This window comes from Coenobita brevimanus, chromosome 103 (assembly GCF_032717465.1).
Source record: "Coenobita brevimanus isolate Jiangsu-jjx chromosome 103, ASM3271746v2, whole genome shotgun sequence".
Taxonomy (NCBI): Eukaryota; Metazoa; Arthropoda; class Malacostraca; order Decapoda; family Coenobitidae; genus Coenobita; species Coenobita brevimanus.
In genome coordinates, this window is record NC_137056.1 from 35,244,528 (window position 1) to 35,267,204 (window position 22,677).

The following is a 22,677-nucleotide window of genomic DNA, read 5'->3' on the forward strand; positions in this document are numbered from 1 at the left end:
AATATGTCCATAAAAAGATGAGGAATGAAACAGACAAACAAGAAAAGATGAAGGAAATTGCCTAAAATGTGAGCAGGAGCAAGGACGAGGTGGAGGATCCTCCCCTCACCACCTCCTATGACTCATCCGTCACTGTCCCCTCCACCTCCACTGCCCCACCTGATGCACCAGCCGCCTCTCCCTCCACCTCCAAAGCCCCACCTGACTCACTTGCTTCACCTGGCATACCTGCGACCCCAGCGTAATGACTATTGCTGCATTCTGGAAGAAATATAACATTCGATAGGCTGTAAATTTCTTTGTCAAAGCCTGGAATAATACAACGCTGGTGACTGTTATATATGCGTCGTGCTGCCAGGGCAGCGGGGGCACTCTAAATGTGTTGACACACAGAACCCCTGCTACTTAAGTCCATCAGGCTTGTCGTTATTTGAGTTATTTGAGAGGAGCATGTGGAGTCACATGGAGAGACAGACTGACAAATGAGGAAGTGAAGGAGCATTGAGGTGTGGATGTGGATGTGATAGGAAGAGATAGGAAAAACACACTGAGGTGGTTTGGCCATTTGGAGAGGATGGAGAGTGAGACTGACAAGGAGAGTGTATGTGGGTGAGTTGGAAGGGGCGAGAGGGAGGGGGAGGCCGAGGATGAGATAGAGGGATGGAGTGGAGAGGTAAATGAGAGAGGGGGATGTGAGCTGGGAGCAGGGCAGTGAAATGGTGGGGGACAGGGTGACATGGAGGCAATTTGTGTGTGGCCACCGTTTACGGTAGTAAGGCGTTTGGCAATAGGTAGGTAGATAGGCCTGTCGTCTACTGTTTTTAAGGTGACTGACCATATTTTTATTATTTTTGCTGAACAGTGAGACCTCACTATAACAGACTAATTGGGGCCAAAGCCATTCCGAGAAAAGCGAAATTCTGATAAAAGCGACATCCTGACTTCCCCCTGCTAATCTGGACTTTTTATGATATATCAGACATTAGTCTGGATTGCACCAACAGTTTTTAAACTGTTTTCACTACCATTGCTGTACTGTACTGTAGTATACCTTCACTACAATAATCAAATGTTATCCATCCATCATCCAATCCTACTTTGCCCCATGAGAAGCGTACAAGCCTGGGGCTAGGCATGTTGGTCCTGACATTTAAGATGAGAGTGAAGTAATATATATAATAATACTGTATTGTACACTGATGAACATGCCTTTTATTTACCTTATTGCGGTGAGCACAGCTGAAGTGGTCAGGCAGTCCAGACTACTTGTGGCTTTATTGGACTTTTTCCAACATATAGGAATTTAGTCCGGTAGCTCCTCAAGTCTGATAAAAGCGAATTCCAGTCTACTGAAGTCCGTTATATCAGGGTTTTACTGTATCTGTAGTATATGTCTTTAAAATTATGCCTTTATTATATCTATAAGGGTTAAAAAATATCAGGGTTTGAGGGCATCCCACCCATATGTTATTTTTTCCCATAAGATTATGTATTCGCAGTATGCAAAATCACAGCGAACGAGGTTGTGGACCGCCCATCCGCTCGCGCACTGTGTGAGCCCGCTGTATACAATAGGCCTCTTGTAAAATTCCGGTTGTTAGAGGATTCCGGGTGTTAAAGAGCCGTATATAAGAGGTTTTACTGTATTTGACAAACTAAAGTATCTTGCTGAGTTGTGTAAACTTCCATCGGCATACCAAGGTATGATATTGTGAAATGAAGATGATCCTTTTTGTCTGTGATCATTAGGTTATATAATTTATTATTGTTGTCCATGAGACCATTGATTTCTGTTGAATCTTTTAAGGGACAGCGCAGGGTCTTTCTGTGTTTTGAGAAGCTACAGTCTTGAGAGAAGTACAGTATTGTGATAGATGATTACAAGGGTGAATTGTTGCCACTTTTCAAATGTAGTTTGTTTTCTTTATGAATAATGTCATGTTTATGTTTGTGAGGAGGAACTGGTGCTTTTGAGCAACAGAAGACCATTTCAGTAGTAGTAATGGTATTTATTGTTGTTGTGATGATGGATGGATTATTATTATTATTATTAATGTGTGGTAGATGAGGGCACTCACCATGCACTCACTAGATGTAGTGCTGCTTTCGGGTGTCAGCCCTTTCCTCTCCTCCATCCTTCTTTCTTTCCATCCTCTTCTGTCTTCCTTTCCTTCATTCTTTCCTTGTCCTTCTGCCCACGGGTAACTGTACAATCCCTCTTCTGTCTTTCCTTCATTCTTTCCTCTTCCTTTTGCCTGTGGGTGACTACACTGAGTGACAAGCCAAATGATTTCATGTACACCAGGAAACCATTTACTACACTGGGTGGTAACCATATCATCAAATTTGGGCACCTGGTGGTTTAGTGGGTAATTATTGCACTCCAGTCGGATTGAGCCAGTGAAGGTTTATATCCAAGGGATGGTTGGGGTTGATTGCATGCTTATGTAATGCCACTCGGATGAATGAAGCTGGTCACTCTCATCGTAAATGTCGGGACCAGCTTCCCAGCCCTGGGCTCCTACGCTTCTCATGGGGCAATGTAGGATTGGATGATGGATTGATGGATGAATGAAATGCATAAATGACAAGCCAAATGATTTCATGTACACCAGGAAACCATTTACTACACTGGGTGGTAACCATATAATCAAATTTGGGCACCTGGTGGTTTAGTGGGTAATTATTGCACTCCAGTCGGATTGAGCCAGTGAAGGTTTATATCCAAGGGATGGTTGGGGTTGATTGCATGCTTATGTAATGCCACTCAGGGATGAATGAAGCTGGTCACTCTCATCGTAAATGTCGGGACCAGCTTCCTAGCCCTGGGCTCCTACGCTTCTCATGGGGCAATGTAGGATTGGATGATGGATTGATGGATGAATGAAATGCATAAATGTGGATGATTATGCCTATGAGGCAGAATTAGGATTCCATGAGCTTGAGTAATGAGTGAATGAGAGTTTAGCCCAAGTAATTGGGCATCCTCTTGCAGTCAAGATTTTTCTTGCTCTTTGAACCCTACCTCATCCCATCCTTGGGTGATGATGGTGATCATGGTCCACTCTAATCTTGTTGTAAACTGTTTGGTATGGCAGCTGTTTTTATTATTCATTTATTTTTATTTGATATTCCATTTCCTGAGGCCCAGCAATGCTCATACATCCCACACTCCTTCACATGTCACCATTTCAGCACCAATACTCACCATCTGTTTTGAGTACATGCTAGGGCTTTCTTATTCATGACTGATGTAAGAGGTATTAATAGAGTTATTTTCATTACATATTGGAGGATCTTGTGGAAGATAAGTAAAATTTATTTTAATGGAATTCAGATCATCAAACTGTTCCCTGCCCCAGCTCAGGATCAACCTTGTGTCCTTTCAGACCGCAGCAGACTTCTCTCACCACTCAGCTACCATTAAAGTTCAAGAAGATGTATGTCATAGCCCATGGTACTTACCTTATGCTCTGATTTCAGGTTGGAGGAAGCTCATCTGAAGGCGAAAGCGAGCGTGAGGAAAATGTGCAGGTTGTGCTGAGTGGTGTGGATACCCTCAAGCTTGATGATCACACCACACTTACTGACAACCATGAAAAGTATATAGAGGTGAGTTATTTATCCTTCAGTCATAGTGCCTTATGTGGTTGACTGCCAAAAATATGGCTCTAAAAAATCTAGAATTAAAAAGAATCCAGACAAATTGAGATTTGAATCCCCCACCCATTTCAAATTCAAACCATGTGCCAGTTTTCTACCTCATAACAGCAGATGTATGCTTGCTATAGATCACAAGTTGCCTGGGTTACATGGCATTAACATGTCTTTGTGTACTTGCTTGTGCTTGACCTCAAACACATTTCTGCTTGAACCATATCAGACTGCTGGAAGTAAGGGTTAAGGATAAGAGGTGTTCTCAGGGAAGGGGCACTAAAGCCTCTAAAAAAACTTTCAGTCCTACCATTGAGACAATTCCTGTTGTCTTTGTGCCAGATGACCGAGAAATTCCTTGTTTTGAAGCTGGCTGATGGTACTTCTTTTAGAGACCAAAATGTGTTTAAAGTCCACCATGACCTGGTCAAGGCCTGTGGGTCATCACCTAAAGTCCTCCTGCAGACAAATGGGTCTCTCCTTGTTGAAGACAGGGATGCCAATGAAAGTGTTCGCATCCTTATCATCAAAAATTTGACCTCCAGAGTAGTAGTGGTCACCCATCATGCCACCCTGAACCACACCTGGAAAGTAGTCTTCTCTAAGGATTTCCTTCAACACTCAGAAGAGGACCTCCTGGTGAGGCTGGCAAACCAGCGATTGGTGAAAGTTAAAAGGATCAAGAAGATAAATGGGATTTTGACTGACATCACCCATTGTCCTCAGTGTACAATAGTTTTCTACTGTCTTCAGGTTAAGGCTTATGTGCCAAGGCCAAGGAGGTGTTTCCATTGCCAGGGGTTCAGGCATGTCAGTTGGTTCTGTCATAGTAAATTGCAAGATCTCCTACAAATGTGTTAACTGTGGTGGTGATTTATCATGGTGAGATTGATTTCCCAAAGCCCCCCTCATGTGTGAACTGCCATAGAGTTTCATAGTGTTGATAAAGCTATACATTGTTTCATCTCAACTCAATCAGGCATGTGTGAGGGCAGTTCCAGGAACAACTGGCAACTTTCCTTGTAGGCCTGTGCCATGGTGAAACAGCGAGTGTGCAGCGGCTTGCAAAGCCTACAGAGGTGCTTGCCCATTTCTGTGCACCCAGGCAGAGCAAATTTTTAAAGGTGCAGTTCTGTCATGCCCAAGCAAAATAAAGGTGGACCATAAAGAATGCATGGCAGAACCTTTGGGCAGCCTGTGTTTCCTCCATTAACTCCTCCATTCCTCTGTCCCAGGTTTGGAAGCAGGTGTGGAAGATACAAGGGAAATATTCATCAAACCCACCATTGCTGATGATCATTGGAGATATTGTGTCAGAATCTCAGGAAGTTGCTACTGCTTTTGCTGAACTGTTTTATACTGTTTCTGGGAGAGATCCTTCAGCGCCATATTTTGCTGATTGTTTGCGTCATGAGAGGTTAGGGTTGGATTTTCAGCCTCAGGGAAGGGAGACTTACAATCTGTTATTTACTATGAAAGCAATGATAGCTGCCCTTGCTTCCTGCAAGATACAGTTCCAGGACACAGTAGTATTCCATATGCCATGATTTGTCATCTTGGGGAGGAGTTCCTGGCCTTTTTGTTTGCCTTGTTCAACAGGGTGTGAAAGGAAGGGGTGATGCCAGCTAGCAGGCAACTGGCAATAATCCTTCCAGTCCTTAAGCTAGGGAAGGACCAGTCCATTGTGTCCAATTTCCACCCAATTTCATTGACATCCTGCATTTGCAAACTGTTTGGGAAGATAGTGAATTCATGCCTTGTGTGGTTTTTAAGAAATAGTGGATTTTTATTTAAATCTCATTGTGGGTTTAGGCGGGTGAGATCCACTATGGATAATCTTCACTGCCTTGAGTCATCCATCTGCATCTCACATGCTTCCAAACAGCGCCATGTAAGAGGGCATTTTTACTTGGAGAAGTTGTATGACACAGCTTGGCACCATGGTATTTTACTCAGTCTCCATTTTTATGGTCTTTGGTGGGTCACTTACCCATTTTTATTGAAAACTTCCCTTCTGAGAGGAAGTTTCAGGTGCTTGTGGGATGTAAGCCCTCCTTCCTGTACACTCAGGAGGAAAGAATGCCTCAGACGAGTGTTTTGAGTGTGGCATTATTTGCTATTGCACTTGACGGGATTGTGGAGGTCCTACAGAGAACTCTCCCTGTGGATGGCTTCTCTGTCTTGTTTGCCTCATCCCATATGTTGGTAGCAGAGTGCTGACTGCAGTTTGCAATAGATCCAGCCTTTACCTTGGCTCAGAAGCGTGGATTTTAGATTGTTCTCATGTACGACCATTAAAGTGCACTTTGATTACACGGAGTGCATTGTTACCCATATTTGTTTTTAAAAAGCCAAACGACTGTTTGTATGGAAGAAATGTGGTTTTTATGCCTCACCATGACCCCCATCTTCTTTGGATCCCACATTTAGAGCAGGTAAAAGCTTCTTGCCCGAGAGTTTTGAACCTTTTAAAGTTCTGGTTCATACTAGATGGGGTGCTAACAGTTGTACCCTTCTGCTCCATCAAACTCGAGTGTTATAGTGTTATTCAAGGTAGAGTAAGGTTATGAGGTGTATTCCTCAGCTACCCCTGCCAAATTATGCACCTTGGATTTGGTAAATCATGCTGGCCTTCGTTTGGCTACAGGATCATTTCATACCTCCTGTGTTGCAAGCCTGTTTGTGGATGCACAGGTAATGGGGTTGGACCTACGGCGTCAGTCCCACATACTGAGGCTCTCTCACAGTCCAGAAGCTTCCTGAGACCTCAACACATGATTGTTTTTAGCTCCACCCAGCACACTTTTTAAAACCTCTATCTGCGATTTTCTCACCCCTTTAGTTATCAGGCAAAGGAAGTAATGACTGAACTCAGTCTCCCAGATACTCCAGTCTTTGGCATGTAGATCATCTGTTGTTTCACCCTGGGTGTTAGCTTAAGTCAGATTTTGCCGGTATGTCACGGCTTCTTAAGTCCGTGACATCAGGTGTGATCTGCAACCAGTTTTTAGCTCATGTTGCCCTCCATACTGGGTCTGTCTCAGTTTTTATCGATGGCTCGAAGTCTGATGCTGGTGTTGGATTTTGGGCTGTCATCCTTGATTTGAGTTGGACTGGCACCCTACGCTCCTCAGACTCAATTTTTACTGCCGAACTGTCATCGTTTCTGATGGCTGTCCAGCTTATCCTTACCTTTGAGGCAATTAGTTTTACTTTTTTTAGTGACTCCAGGGCAGTGTGATCTGCTCTTGAGCATTGTATCTCTTCCCATCCCTTTGGGTTGGAAATTTTAGAAAAGCTTCTCCTTGTGGGCCGCCATGATCAGAGAGTTTTGTTTTCCTGGGTGCCAATCCATGTTGGTCTGCAGGGAAATGAATATGCAGATTAGGCAACAAGGGCAGCAGCTACCCTTGTTGCCTTTATCAGACCTCTCTGCTATAGAGATTACTTCCCTGTGATTAAGGCTGCTGCCAGGCCACCTGGCAGCATGCTTGGGAATACACTTCCTGTTCCAAGCAAGCTGTGGGAGGTGACAGTCATAGGTAGTCCATGGACCTGTACAGCCATGCCCTGTCACTGGAAAGTTGCCATAACCCGCCTACAGATTGGTCATACCTGCCTAATGTATTGCCATGTCCTTGGGGGACGACCACCTCTTTATTATGAAAATTGTCTGGTCCCATTGACTGTGCAGCACCTCTTACTTGACATCAATACCTCTCCAGGTTTAGGATGAGAGATGGGTCTTACCTTCTTTCCTAAGCCCTTGGCAAGGAGGCATGTATGATGGGAGGAGCCACCTTCTTGATTGTTGAGGAAGCAGGCTTCCTCAGACATCTTTAATGTTGTTGTTGTGTTATGCATAAGTTTATAGTGTGCCCTTGATGTAGTGTTTGAACTTTAATGTCAGTAGACTATTTTAATATGCAGTATTTTGTTGTTATTTATATATGTACATACAGTGGAAGCTCCTAAATTGCGCACTTCTAAACAGCGGATTCACAATACGTGGCAACATCATGCAACAGTTTGCAGTATCAGTAATGTGCCGAAATTATACATAATTCGTGATTGCAGCCTCAAAAGTGAAGCTTTTCCAATGCCTCATGTAATATGCGCCACCATTACCTCAAGCCTGCGCATCTAGCTAGCTGTTAACCAGTCATAGTCAAGAATAGAATTTACTAAACCAATCATATTCAAGCATAGCACTTACTCTGATCCAATCACAGTGCTTCCCTCCCACACCAGGCACGAAAGGTGCATACGTGTGAGCCCGGTGCCCACGCGGCTCAGTGCATTGTCTCCTCTCTGTTGACAGTGTGTGGTTTCAGTGTGGTGTATGAGAGGATTCCCCCCCTCCCCCCTTGCTTCCTCTGCCTTCCCATTGTTACCATGGCTGATAGTGACCCTCCTAAGCCTACAACTTCTTTGAGGAAAAGGAAGAAGAAGCCATTGTTAACTTATACCCTAAAGTTTGATGTAACAAGGAGGATTGAAGGCAGTGAGAAGAAAGCCAAAGTTGCCCACCATTACGGACTCAGTGAGGATGATATCCCACTGGCAGCTTTGTTTACCAACCACTGCTCCAACTGGATGTGTCAGTGTATCACTCATGCTACATCCTCATTTACAGCTTTCAGAGGTATCTTTATAAAAATGCCGAGTAACTGTGGTAATCCAAGAGTAATAACAAGTAACCTGTGATAGACTCATTTCGTCGGGAAATATGGAAAGGCCATGCCCGTATGGTAAAGAATTAATCACGGTGTACAGTAATTCTTTACAAAAAGGGCACGGCGATTCCACCTATGTAATAACAAACACGATCTCAAGGTAAGAAATTTTGGTACACATGCAGCACAGATAGTTAACTGTTGAAATTGTGACTGCAAGACATGAGTGGGAAAAAACAAAATATGCCTAAATTTGGGGGTATTCAAGGAAGTGGGCAGGTCACCATCGACAATGTTTACCAACAATTTCACCAACTGGCCATGTTGTTTACCAATCACTGCCCTTACTGGATGCGTCAGTGTATCACGCATTCTAAGTCCTCATTATAGATTTCAGAGGTAAGTTTTTAAAAATGCCCAGTAGCTATGGTAACCCAGGAATAATAAATAACCTGTGAAAGATTCATTTCAATAGTAAATATGGAAGGTCACACTCGTTTGGTAAAAAGTTAAGCTCAACGAATTGACGACATGGAGGCAGCTGAGGGCGACAACAACACCATTTCCATTGCCTCCACACTGGACTTATAGGGTTTCCTGAGGAAGGTTGATGAGAAGGAAGCAGCACAGAGGCAGCAGCACACTCGCTTCGTGCTGAGAGGACGTAGTCCGCCTCAGGTTTCAGAACCCTTCCCCCCTCCCCTGTCCATTCGAGCAGTTTCGTCAGACAGAATCATGTAAGAATCTTACAATATTGTTCGTTTCTGTTAAATATGCTTTACTAATTTCTTTACCAGGTTTAGTGTTTGCTGGTGGCCACTTTGATGTAGGTTTGGGGGTAAGGTGGGCAACTTTTCCAAGATGGCAGACTCATAAGTAATTTTCCCCATAAGATTAGTAATTTCTAACTCACGGTATTCTCAAATCACGGCATGTGTCCAGTCTCATAAGTCCACGATTTAGGAAATTCCACTGTACTGTATCTGTATATATTTTAGCAAGCCTTGTTTTGCTTTTACTACCTTTGTACAGCAGCAGTGACCTTTGTTGTAATGCTGACATCATCTTTTTAGTGAAATGAATCAATTAATTTTCATTTCTTTGACTTTCACTTTTAAATTATAATCTACCATTGCAACGGCCACCATGGAAAGAACTTGTAAAAATTCATTGGTGCTAAGAATAGATGGCATACTACTCGAACAATTTTGGCAAACCTAAAGCCATGTGAAAATCAGATCAAGGTGTTGTTTGTGCAAACTGTATGAATAAAGCATCAGGAAGCAGCTGCATCAAGTAGCAGCATGATAAAATTTTGAAGTTTTATGCTATTGGCAGTGATGCTGATCACAGTTTTTTAATAAGTGTTTACGTCAAGTTTTTACAAACTGCATTGATGCAGCGCAGTGAGGGATGAAGGTAGAGTCAGTGCATGTAAAGTCTAATGCATGAGCAGCGGTGACTATTTACATAGCAGGCAGGCATGTCCTATTGATCTGACGGTGGGGAGATTTACCAACAAACTTATGATCAATTCCCCATCATAATTCCTGAGCTGTTAATGCAGGAAGAACAAGAAACATGCCATAAAAATCTGCTTTCTCTTTCCTTGTCTGAAATAAAAATGAATAAAAACTAATTTGAGGTTATAAATATAAGTTTGTGAATCCAGACTCAAGCATGCATGCACAATACAAACACACTGCAGCCTCAACTGATTGTGTTTGATGCTGATTGAAGTAATAGGAAATTCAAATATTGGTGTTTTATGCTGATGAATGCAATTAGAAATTCAAAGATTCTTCTTCATCACCATCATCTGGACCTCTTTTCCCACCGTAGGGCAGGGTGAGGAGTAGCAGTGTCCAGACAGCCCAGATTTGCCCAGTCCAGTGGGCCACGTTTCCATTCACTCATCATTCAAGCCCCCAGAATCCTGGCTTTATCTGATACACCAAAAACATTCACTTTGTTCTGTAGCTTCACATAAACATATCCAATTGAGTCAATCCGGACGCTGCCATGTTAAAAAGGGGTGCCGAATCCCTGATCAGGCTCTCCTTCTCACAGCATTCATCCAGTCAACTTGATCTCTTGTCAGATCCCTAGCCTTACCGACTTCCAGACCTCTCTTTCTTACACACTCATCCACCATATTTCTCCACCTTCTCCTTGGCCTACCTGACCTCCTCCCTCCTTCAGATTCGCTCAGGTATACCTTGTTCACCACTCTATTGTTATCCATTCTCTCCACATGACCATACCATCCCAGTACATTCTCTTCGATTCTGGTGTCCACCAACTTCCTCACTCCACATCTTTCATGAAGCACATTATTTCGTATCCTGTCCACCCTCTGTACTCCACATACATTCCTCAGCAGTCCCATCTCCACTGCTCTTACTCTTGACTTTTCATTTTCATGCCACACCATAGTCTCAAACCCATATCTTAAAGTTGGCACTAACACTCCTTCATGTAGGCCTCATGCAGCGGCAGCACTCAAGCTTCTGTTTCTTATCAAGGCCTTCATTGCATCAGCTACTTTCCTTCCTTGTGTCACTCTGCTTTCAACTTCTTTTGCACATTTTCCTCTTTTCTATCACTGTACCAAGGTATTTGAATCCTCTCGCCAATTCCAGTCTCTGTCCATTCACTGTAACATCACACTGGGAGTCACCTTCTCTCTCAGTAACCATCACTTTACTCTTTTCTACATTTACTCTCAAGGCACAATGCTTCACAGACCTTGGCAAAACTGTACACTAGCCTACCAAGTTCTTGTCCAGTACATGCAAACAGTACTGCATCATCAGCATACAACAAATTTGTGATATTCCATCCATCACCATTCATTACCAACGCCATCCCTCTCTCCATTACTCCCATTACTCGTGTTTTTACTTCTCTCGTCACCCCATCCATATATATATTGAACAACCATGGGGACATCACACAACCCTGTCGCATGCCCACACGTATCCTGAACCATTCATATAGCTGCCCATTAACCCTTACGCATGCTTCACTACCATCATAAAAACTCTTGACAGCACCTAGCAGCTTACCATCTACACCGTACATGTGCAAAACTTTCCAGTGTCCTTCTCTGTCCACTTTGTTGTATGCTTTTTGCAGATCCATAAATGCCATCAACACCTTTGAATCCTTCTCACAAGCCCTCTTTGCTGTCTGTCTTACTGCAAATATTTGATCCACGCATCCTTTGCCACACCTAAAGCCACCCTGTTCATCACTGTCTAGGACTTCTGATATGTTTCTTACTTTCTCTATAATAATTCTTCTAAATACCTTCCCTGCCACACTTCGCTCACCTTTATTTTTGTACAGGAGTACAACCACAGCCTTTTTCCACTCAGCAGGCACAGTTTCACTCATCCTTGCCTTCTTACAAATCTCAAACAAGCAGTTCATTCCACTCACTCCACTACACTTAAGCATCTCTGCATACACCTCATCAACTGGGAGGCCTTTGTAACTGAAACAGAACAACATTTTGAAACAGTAAACAGTACACCCATCACAAACATCAACACTGCAGTGGAAACTTACAAAACAAGTACGGTAATCACTCCACTATCCAATGTAATAGAGCCAAAGGCATGTCTGGATAGTGGGCCTCTGACTGCTGGACTGATACTTATGGACCCTAACCCAACCTAACTTTGAAACCCATCTAAATAATTCCTTACCAGGCATGCATAGCACTTATTTAAACCTATTCAAGACCCTATTCACCCCAATAATGGACATAAACCATGAAATAAATGAAAAGGAACCAGAGAATGAGGAATTGGAAGTGAGTATGGAAAATACTTAGGCCTTGCAGCATACAGGGTACTGTACTGTACTTACAGCACATCTGTGGCCACCTCCTTTAACTCTCTAAGGCTCTGGTAGTTGTGAAAATGCTCATGAAGCACATACAGTAATCCAGTGTTGTGCTACACTTAATTCTTTGCACTGTAAGTTATAATTGTTTAACACTGCACAGTCTTCTTAACTGAACCATACCAGTTTGAACTGCCAGTTTCAGCCGCCACTCTGCACTCCACACTCACTCCACAGTTAATCTTTTGCACCCTAAATTCTAATTTCATAATACTGCTCAACACTGTAAATTCCCATGTGGTCTAATGGCGAGGTACTGCAGTTTATTCACTGTTTATTCACAAAAAACGAACACGTGCGGCATCGATTACGATGGACGTCTTCACTGAACGAAGGTTAGGCAGTAACTGGGAACAGGATTGCCAGATCTGAATTCGGCCACATTACCAAACTCCTCATTTTGCATTAACAAATTCTTAAAGGAAGCATTTATTCTTTACTAATTATATATACAAGTGGAAATACATGTAATCACTCTCCTTATATTTAACAGAATGTTGATTATTTTCATGCTATGTTGGCTAGCAGATTAATCAGAGAGAGCAGACAATCCACCATCTCCATACTGTGTATCCTCATACATGTGAAAAATCTGTTTGGTAATGCATTATTCTGATTCATTACCAAACAAATTTTTCATTACCAAATTGGCCCACATTTGGTAATGAAAGATACCAAATGGCAATCCTGACAGGGGAGGGGGGAGGGGGAAGGAAGGAAGGAAGGGGTGAAGGGTCCGTGGTGTAACAGCTGTTCGGTGCCGCCCGGCAATTTCAAATTACGGTTGGGAAAACATTCGGATTTTGGGGGGGGAATTTTTTCTTTTTTTGGCCATTTTTGGGTTCTGAAGGTCCAGGCCCACAATGTCCGGTAAGTGGGGTGTCCAGAAAGTGGGTGTCCAGAAAGTACAGGGATTACTGTATACAAAATGCAGACAAAAGACACATCCCTAGAGGCAACAGAAAGACACAACACCCCAACTTCACACCAGAAATTCAAGGCCTCATCAGACAACGGGACACACTGCGACACTCCCCAACACCCCATACACAAGACACTGTACAACAAATACAAGAATTCAACACTCAAATAAACAATAAAATATCAGAATAGCAAACACTAAACTGGAAAAATTACCGCCAAACACTTGACCACAAAACAAACATCAGCAAACTCTACAAAACACTAAACATCATCACACTTTCCAACAGCAACACCACACAATCACACGCTGCCATCACAACAACAGACACCATACCCTCAAACAAACAATAAGCAAACACTCTCATCCATCACTGTTCGCAAGTCAGCCATCTAAACCCCCATCCCGAAGACCAATGTATCATCCAACATAAGAGACAGTTCCCCACAGGCCCAGACTACGCACCTTTCACTTACAACCAGACAAAGCACATCATTAACAACCTCAAGCACTCATCTGCCTGTGGACCAGACAACATAAGCAACATTCACCTTTAACACCTTGGACCACAAGGCATACAAGCACTCACTACCACATCAAACTACAGCTACTCACACAACATAATACCCAACATCTGGAAGCATGGCATTATCATCACTATCCCAAAACCCAACAAAGACCCCACGTTACCCTCCTCACACTGCCCCATCACACTCCTCTGCACCCTCCCTAAAGTCACTGAACAACTGGTACTACAACTAGTCACACCTCACATTCCCCTAGCCCAGTCACAACATGGTTTTGGCCGCTACACTCCACAAACACCCTTCTTATGGACCTTACACAGAGAGTTTTCGATGGCATGAATTCAGCTAGGCCACCACACAGAACACTCCTAATCACACTAGACATTAGCAAAGCTTTTGATGCCATCCCCCACCACAACCTCACAAACAAAATACTCAACACAAACATGTACAATAACACAAAAAGATGGCTGGCAAACTACTTAGCAGGCAGATGTGCACACGTAACATTTGCCGGTCAGTCTTCTAACATCAGAAACTTCACAAACGGCGTCCCTCAAGGATCTGTTTTGTCCCCTATACTCTTTAACCTATACATGCACGACATACCCACACACCACAGACACACATAGCTTGCTATGCAGATGATATAACACTTACATTTACTCACCAAAATGCAAACACAGCTGCACATATCATTCAACCTTACCTCAACACACTACACGAATGGTTCACCACAAACAGGCTCAAAATAGCCTCAGCCAAATCTACAGTGACCCTTCTCACAAACTGGACAGCAGAACACAGTCACATTCCACACCTCACCATAAACAACACTCCCCTACCACACACACACACAACCAAAATCCTTGGTGTAACATCCAATACATCAATGTCATTTAAACAACACATCACAAACATTAAAAATAAAATAACACCAAGACTCAGTGCTTTGAGGTCACTTGCCCATACAACATTCGGACACAACAAAGAAACCACCACCACAGTATACAAATAATACATACATTCAGTGATGAATTATGCAAGCCCTGCCTGGGCTTCTAACGTCACCAAAACACACTACAACACTCTACAGACCATACAGAACAAGGCCCTAAAAATAATCACAGGCTGCACAGCCACAACACCCACAGACCACCTACATCAAGAAACCAAAGTCCTCAAAGTCAAGGATCACCTAGACATGAGAGGCACCCTGTTTCTTGCTGCAGCCTCCACAAACCCACAACATTCACTATATTACATGGCAGCACATCCACCCACACCAAGGAACATCAAAACAATACCCAGCACACGTTACCATACACAAATACTGTTATCTCTTCCCCCTCGCCCACCTCAGACCAGTTTCCAGAAGCATATCCACACTCAGATCACTCGCCACTCCATTGAGTCACTTAAAGACAACACACAGCTGCATGCATGGCCTCCTGACATCCACCCTTCTGAATCCTATCTCCCTCGTGAGGACAGGGTCCACCTGGCCAGGCTGAGATGTGGGCGCCATCCAGCCCTCTTAAGCTACCAAAAGAGGCTGGATGGTTCTGTCGCTGATGCCTGTCCAGGATGCAACACAGCACCCCATACTATTAAGCACATTATGGAAGACTGCATTGCACACAATCACCTATGCCAACAACACAACATACACTCTTTGAGAGCTGTGTGGGAAAGCCCGGTCTCGGCCATGGCCTTCCTAAGGGACTCGGGGCTGTTCAGCCAGACTGCCTAGGGAACAACTACTACTACTACTGCTACTACTACACCTCATCAATCCCAGCTGCTTTCCCATTTTTCAGCCATTTCACAGCACTCTTCACCTGTGTGATTGTCATGTCTCCTGGTACTGTATTCCTCTTCACACCCCCAAAACCAGTCATGTTTACAGCTGCTCTGCTTTCTCTATTCCCATTCATCAGACTTTCAAAATATTCATTCCATCTGGTCCTTACTTCATCCCCATGGGTTAATAATCTACCACGTACATCCTTCACACAGTCACATTTCTTTCCACTTTCACTTCTACATTTCCCCACCTCTTTCCAGAATAACTTCATATTTTGAGTAGTTTGCATTCATTTTTCTTCCTAGATCATCATTTACCTCCTCCTTTTTCCCCTTCACTAGTCTTATTATGTGCTTCTTGCACTCAGTATATTCAGTTCTTATTTCAACTGATCCCCTGTCCTGTAACCACTTTATCCACTTCTTCCTCTTTACCTCCACCGCTATCTTAACCTCCTCATCCCACCATGCCGTACCTTTCTTCTTTGTTGTTACTCTTGCCACACCACACACCGCTTGAGCATTCCTAACTAAGCAATCCCCATATGCATTCCACAGGCTGTCCAGATCCATTTCATTCCAGTTCAGTGATTCTAACTCATCTTCTACTTTGGTCCTGTGATCATCAGCCATTTCTTTGATCCTCAGCCCCTCTCTTGACTGCTCCTCTCTCTCCTGATCCACCTCACTCCTCTCAGCTTGATCTTGCATACCACAGTCATATGATCTGACAGACCTCCACATCGTCCTCTCACAGCTCTCGTGTCAGCAACCATTTCCATCATCGACCTCTCTACGAGCACATAATCAGTTAGGCTACTTTCAACATGATCCCCATTCCCTTTATACCATTTATATTTATGTGCATCTTTGTGCTTGAAATACGAGTTACAAATGCACAGCCTCCTCTCCTGACAGATATCCTTTAGTCACATCCCATTATCATTTTGCCCTGGTACTCCACAACAACCCATTATGTCATCCTCAGGACCAGTGCCTACTCTTCCATTCATATCCCTCATTACGATCACTTTATAGCTCCTGGGCATTTCTCCCACTGCTTAATCCAGCACATTCCAAAACCTGTCTTTCTCACTCCTGTCCTCACACGGTGGATATGCTACAAGCACTGCCACTTTCACCTTCTCAAACTTGAACGTGACATACATACACCTCGAGCTGACACATTTGTAGTCTCTTAATTCACTCTGCCACACCTCATTCATCAACAAAGCAACTCCTTCCTTGCATCTTCCTCACCCATTCATTCCTGATCTTACACATTTCACACCCTCCCACTCCTCCACTTCACACCCTTTCATCTTTGTTTGACACAGTGCCATCACGGCATATCTTGCACTCTTGAATACATCAACCACTTCCACCGTCTTGCTCTCCTCATTCACACCTCACACATTCCACATGGCCATACGAATCTGCCTATTTGGTTGGGGCCCTGGGCAGGTATTGGGCCCTCCAAGGCTCTCTGAAATGATTGCCATGATTAAGTTACTTTGGTTAGGGAATCTGGGGGACACTTAACCCTGCCAGAAACCCCAGTTATATGGTTGCCACCCAGCATAGTACAGTAAATGGTTTCCTGGGTACAGGAAACCATTTGGCTAGTCACTCATTGTAGAAATATGGCATCTCTACATTGAGTGAGTGGATGATGGGCGCCCCCATTCACCACAGATATTCTTTTATTAAATTTTATCCTCGAATACAGGACTGTATTTTCAGAATAATTTCAAGCATTTACTTACCTATAACCCAGAGTATTGTTTGTAGTATCCAGAGCTTAGCTGCACTTTTTTAATTTATCTTGACTTCTCAATGAAAGCAAAATTTAAGATAAAGAAAAGAAATACACCAAAGGAAGTGATCTTTGATAACTCACCATGATTGAGGCTTCATTGTAAAAGTTGGTGAAGATCCTTTATAACTACATTATCACACTTTGGTTTCACCTTCCATAAATCCAGAATATTCAAGATTCAAGAATTGCCTTTTTCTTAAGGATACTGTAGATTTTTGACAGTTGACTGTATAGTCAAATAGATGGTTTGGACATACAGTCATCCCTTAAAATCCGCGGGGGTTAGGTAACACAGACACCCGCGAATGTTAAAAATCCGCAGATATCTGCTGCCCCCCTTAAAAGCACCTCTGGACCCCCCATTTCCATATATAACTAAAGGAAAATCCTATGTGCATGTTTACAACCACTTTGTACAAGAACACTAAACAACTACTTTAATCCCTAAAGACCAGTGCCACATGATCGTGCCTTTGTGTAATTTGACATGCCAGCCTATCCCGCATGATCGATAAAGACACACAAAAAACTGGGAGAGGGTAAATCCACCCTTTGGTGACATATATGGGATCAGACCAATGAGTGCTAGAGTGTCTGGGGTGGTATGGTGTGATTGGCCCCCTAAGGTGGGGGAGAAGGAACCCCCTCCCACCACCGTCACTTTACCTCCCTCAGCCCCATTGCGTCATCTCCACATTATCCCCTCCCAACCAACCATACCCCAACATACCCCCTACAGCAGTGTGTGTATAGCAACCCTTCTCCCCTCTCCCTCCTCCTCCCCACTCCAGCCATACACACTCCACCTCCACTTTTCGCCTGGCTTGTTGCTGTGGGCATATACCACACTGACGTTTCATGCCTAGGGAACACTTCACATTGACATTAGTTATGTATATATAATTATTTACCATAAATAATTCATTCTCTGTAATTTTTCTATTTTTGCCCATGGGAGATTGGTAACTGTATTGCATCTTTGACGGGTGATTGCGCGATAACTACTTGGTCAGTCTGGCTGAAACAAACATTTTCAGGTGTGTAAATTCAGTCTCTTGAAATGTGGAAGAAAAATTTTTACCTCGGTGAAAGTCGAAAAATCGACCCTGTTTTCCGGCTGGAAGGACAGACCTGCTGAGCAAATTACGTACTTTAGGGGTTAATACAAGAACACTAAACAACAACTTTATTTATTACAAGAACACCAAAAGTTAAAAATAATGAATAGTGTACTCCTGCATGGCCTCTTCTGACTGCTGCGCCCATCCCAGCTCCCTCAAAAAGGAAGAGTGTTACAGTGTATTTCATTCACTGGTTAATGCCATTACTGTACTGAAACAGCCACGAACTGTGCCTGGGATTGTGTTACAGTGTCAGCAGAGTTCGATGAGATTTTTTTTTTTTTTTTTTTTTTTCTGTAACCATCTGCGGATATTCCATGTATGTTAAAACCGTGGATGTTAAGGGATGACTGTACTGATCAGGTGTTAAAGAGTACAGATATAATTTAGTGAGTTTGAACATGGGGGGGGGGGATGAATGCAGACCAAGAGAAAACTAGAATGATATGGTAATGAATGTGTTAGAAAGCTAGTATGAGAATGGTGGAAACTAAGGATCTGACAAGGGATCAGTATGGGTGGATGAATAATGTACAAAACAGCACATGACAAGGTTTGGCAGCCACTCTTGAACTTTAGAGCATAATTGTGTTCCTTCCCCCATCCTGAGGCGGTAAAAGACATCATGATAATGATGATGGGAGAGAGTGAATACTGAGACAACATACTATAACAGATGGTATTATATTTGCTAATAAGTGAATTACATATTAATTATGGTGTAAACGATCCGTAGGATGTTGCCAACAGCAACAACCCAAGTGTCAACAAAGACTCAGAGACTCGGTTGATCAACGGATTGTCACAGGGGGATCGCCTCAACCAGCTCAAGGCTTCTCGGGCTCACTCACGATCTGCCACTACTGGCAGGGTTCAGTAAGTACACTGCTTGACCCAGTAAGTATATGGTTCAGCAATATGTATGGAAGCGAGTATAGTACACAGCATGTATGTAGAAAAATGAGTGTACTGTACTTTGGTCATAAGAATGTATGGTAACAGGAAAGCACAGTACTCTTCTTTTCTTTGTTATCTTTTTGCTGATCAGTATAGTATCCTGTAGTCCTTTGTTGTATGCTAGTAATTAGTAATTGAATAAAATGTGCATGAGAAGTCCTGATATTCCTTAACAAGCTAATATCTCATTTACTTGGTATAGTACAGTGACTCCCCTGCCAATTATGCAGGTTCCATAAGTGATTTTTACAATTTATATGCAGAGATAAACCCTGCCTTGATTCCTGTTACACCGGAAAATCCCAGAAATTGGTCCTTCAGAACATGGTCTTTTGGGTGTCTTTTGGGTGCTGACAGTCGAAAGTCCTGCAGGGTGAATTATCAACATGGCCTGGTACCATGCTTCTGTTCGCATGTTTACATAAACATTTTATTTCTCCTCACAAGGAGCTGAAGGCACAAAGATTTTATTTCATTATTTATTAAAAGTGAGAGTGAAATGCATATGAGGTGCTATCCAAAAGTTTCAGAAATTTAACTAAAGAAGGAAAAAAGCTTATGTCAAGTCCTAATCACCTCGAGTGTGGAGACTTTGATCCCAGCATTACTTCCACAGTCAGCTTATTCAGGACCATCTGCGATTTTCTCCTGGATCTCCTCAGTGGTGTCAGATCAACTGGACTTTCATTTTCAGAAAGAGGAAAAAAAATCACAGGGGGCAAAATATGGTGAATACAGTGGGGGCGGGACAACGAGCATGTTTTTTTTATGCCAAAAACTGCTGAACAACCGGGGCTTTGTGCACAGGTGCATTGTCGTGGTGGAGCACCCATTTGTTTGTGTACCACTTGTCTGGACATTTTCTCCTTATGTCGCCAGAGAAGATGCATTGGCATGTTCCATACAATAGGCTAACAATGTCACAAGCATCGTGTATTGCCCTCCTGCATGAACTTTGGCCACATTGTCAGGAGAAGAACTAGTGGAAGAGCAATGGGAACATGCATCATCATCTATTGACGTTCATCAGTTTTTAAACCACTAATACCAGTTGTAGGTTTGTGTCACCCCAACAGCAGTGTCACCATATGCATGTTTAAATAGTTTTTGAGTTTCTGCTGTGTTCATCATGAGTTTCACACCAAACGTATCGCACACATGTTCCTCTTTCACATCTTCCATTTTTGAGGTCACAGAATTCACAAAGTAACCCAGACATCATCATCATCATCATTATCATGACCTCCTTTCCCATCCTAGGGTGGGAGGAGGAGTAGCAGCATCCAGACAGCCAAAGTTTGCCCAGTTCAATGAGCCATATTTCCATTCACTCATCATTCAACCCCATGGAATCCTTGCACCATCTTATAGGCCAAAAAGTTTCACCGTGTACTGTAGCTTCACATATACCATTCCAGTAAAGTCAGTCCAAATGCTGGTATGTTAGAAAAGGGTGCCAGATCCCTGGTCCTGCATTTCTCTGCACACATTTCATCCAGCCAGCTCGATCTCTTGTCATTCCCTTAGCCTCACCAACTTCTGTACCTCTCCATCTCACACACTCATTGACCATATCTCTCCACCTTCTTCTTGGCCTACCTTGCCTCCTCCCTCCTTCAAATTTGCTCAGATATACCTTTTTCACCACTCTGTTGTCATCAAAACACATTGATAAAAAGCATACACACATGCATCAAACGCATCCACCCTGCGCAGTGCCACTTGACACTGACAAACAAAGGGTGCGTGCACCGCCACCTAGTATCCACACACCATACAACAAGCGGCTTCTGCCCTGCTTTTGAAGTTCAGGAGCTTTTGGGTAGCACCTTGTAGATGGATATGAGTTGAACTGAAAGCAGGGAACTAGCTACATAAGTTATGTAACAGAAAGGAGGCAGCCTGGCAGCGTCACCCAGGTACCATCTGCTTGCATGTTTACGGAAACATCTTACTGTTTTCCATAGAAGGAACTACAAGAGTATTTTGATATTTGTTAAAAACGAAAGTGGTATGCATAGATGGCAATGAGTAAAACTGAAAACAAGCCACTAGCCACTTAAGTTATTAATGCAAAGGAGACGGTCTGGCGCAGCATATCCGCGTGCATGTTTACGTAAATTATTTATTATTTTCTTCAGAAGGAGTTACAGGCACAAAAAATATTTTGTTTTTCACTAAGAGTGAGATGCCTATATGGATATGAGAAGAAACAAGAGCAGGCACTTAGTTACATAAGTTATATAAGAAAGGAGACAGCCCGGCACCGCATGTGTGCATGCATGTTTACGTAGACATTTTATTATTTTCCTCGCAAGGAGCTACAGGAACTAAGAATATTTTATTATTTATTAAAAGTGATAATGAGATGTGTAGATGGACAAGAGATGAACCAAAAGCAGGCAACTAGCTACGTAAGTTATGAAACACAAAGGAGGCAGTCTGGCAGCGTCACCTAGGCACCATCTGCTTGCATATTTATGGAAACATTTTATCATTTTCCACAGAAGGAACTACAGGCACTAGGAATATTTTAGTTATTAAATGTGAGAGCGATACACCCCTTCCCGACACCCAATCATCGGTCCATCCCTTGTCATGATAAGTACCAATTATTTACCACATTGTACACTAATTAACCCTTTTTTATGCCCTGTGATGTTGCTAGAGGTTGTATTTTTACTAAAATAAATACAGGCCACCCCAGTTTAACAATGCAGTTGGTTAAATAAAAACCCATTGAAAGGCGGGGTATCATATATTGGGGCAGATTTAACATGTAAAGTATAGGGATGCATTTTTGAGCCATGGGTTTACCCCCAACCAAGTCCTAAACCCACCCAAATAAGTCCAAAAAAAAGTTTAAAAACCAATCTAAATGGCCTAATAGCTGTAAGAGAAGCTAACCTAAGCCTAACACCTGTAAATAACTCACAAGTTCCAAGACATGCAACCCCCTTACCAGACATGATCACACTTATTTAGGCCAAAATTTACACAAAATCACACTCCACACACGATTAGTATCACTGCGCTACTCATGGTTCTGCTGGGACATTGTTACAATGCACTACGATGCCAGCTTGTGTAATGTTGGTGATGCAACACAATGCGGGGTATACGAGCGTAAGAAAGTTCCTCGCTCAGAGACGGCTGGTGCGAGAAGAATGATGTGGGTGCACATGGGATGAGCAATGGGTGCGGGATGGGTGCAGGGGCTGTGCGAGAGTTTCTGCATATCCTGGCAGGCAGGCAGGCTCTGCTGGCCACAGAAAAGCACGAT

General features: G+C 43.0%; 1 protein-coding gene across 1 annotated transcript in view; it reads left to right on the top strand.

The window, feature by feature from the left end:
- The window catches only part of LOC145415744 (dual specificity protein phosphatase CDC14C-like), a 316,480-nt gene that overhangs the window by 202,293 nt on the left and 91,510 nt on the right, over positions 1-22,677 (top strand). The window contains exons 8-9 of the mRNA XM_080284978.1: positions 3,484-3,612; positions 19,174-19,313. Of these exons, the coding sequence (XP_080141104.1) occupies positions 3,484-3,612; positions 19,174-19,313 (269 nt within the window). The remainder of the gene's footprint in view (positions 1-3,483; positions 3,613-19,173; positions 19,314-22,677) is intronic.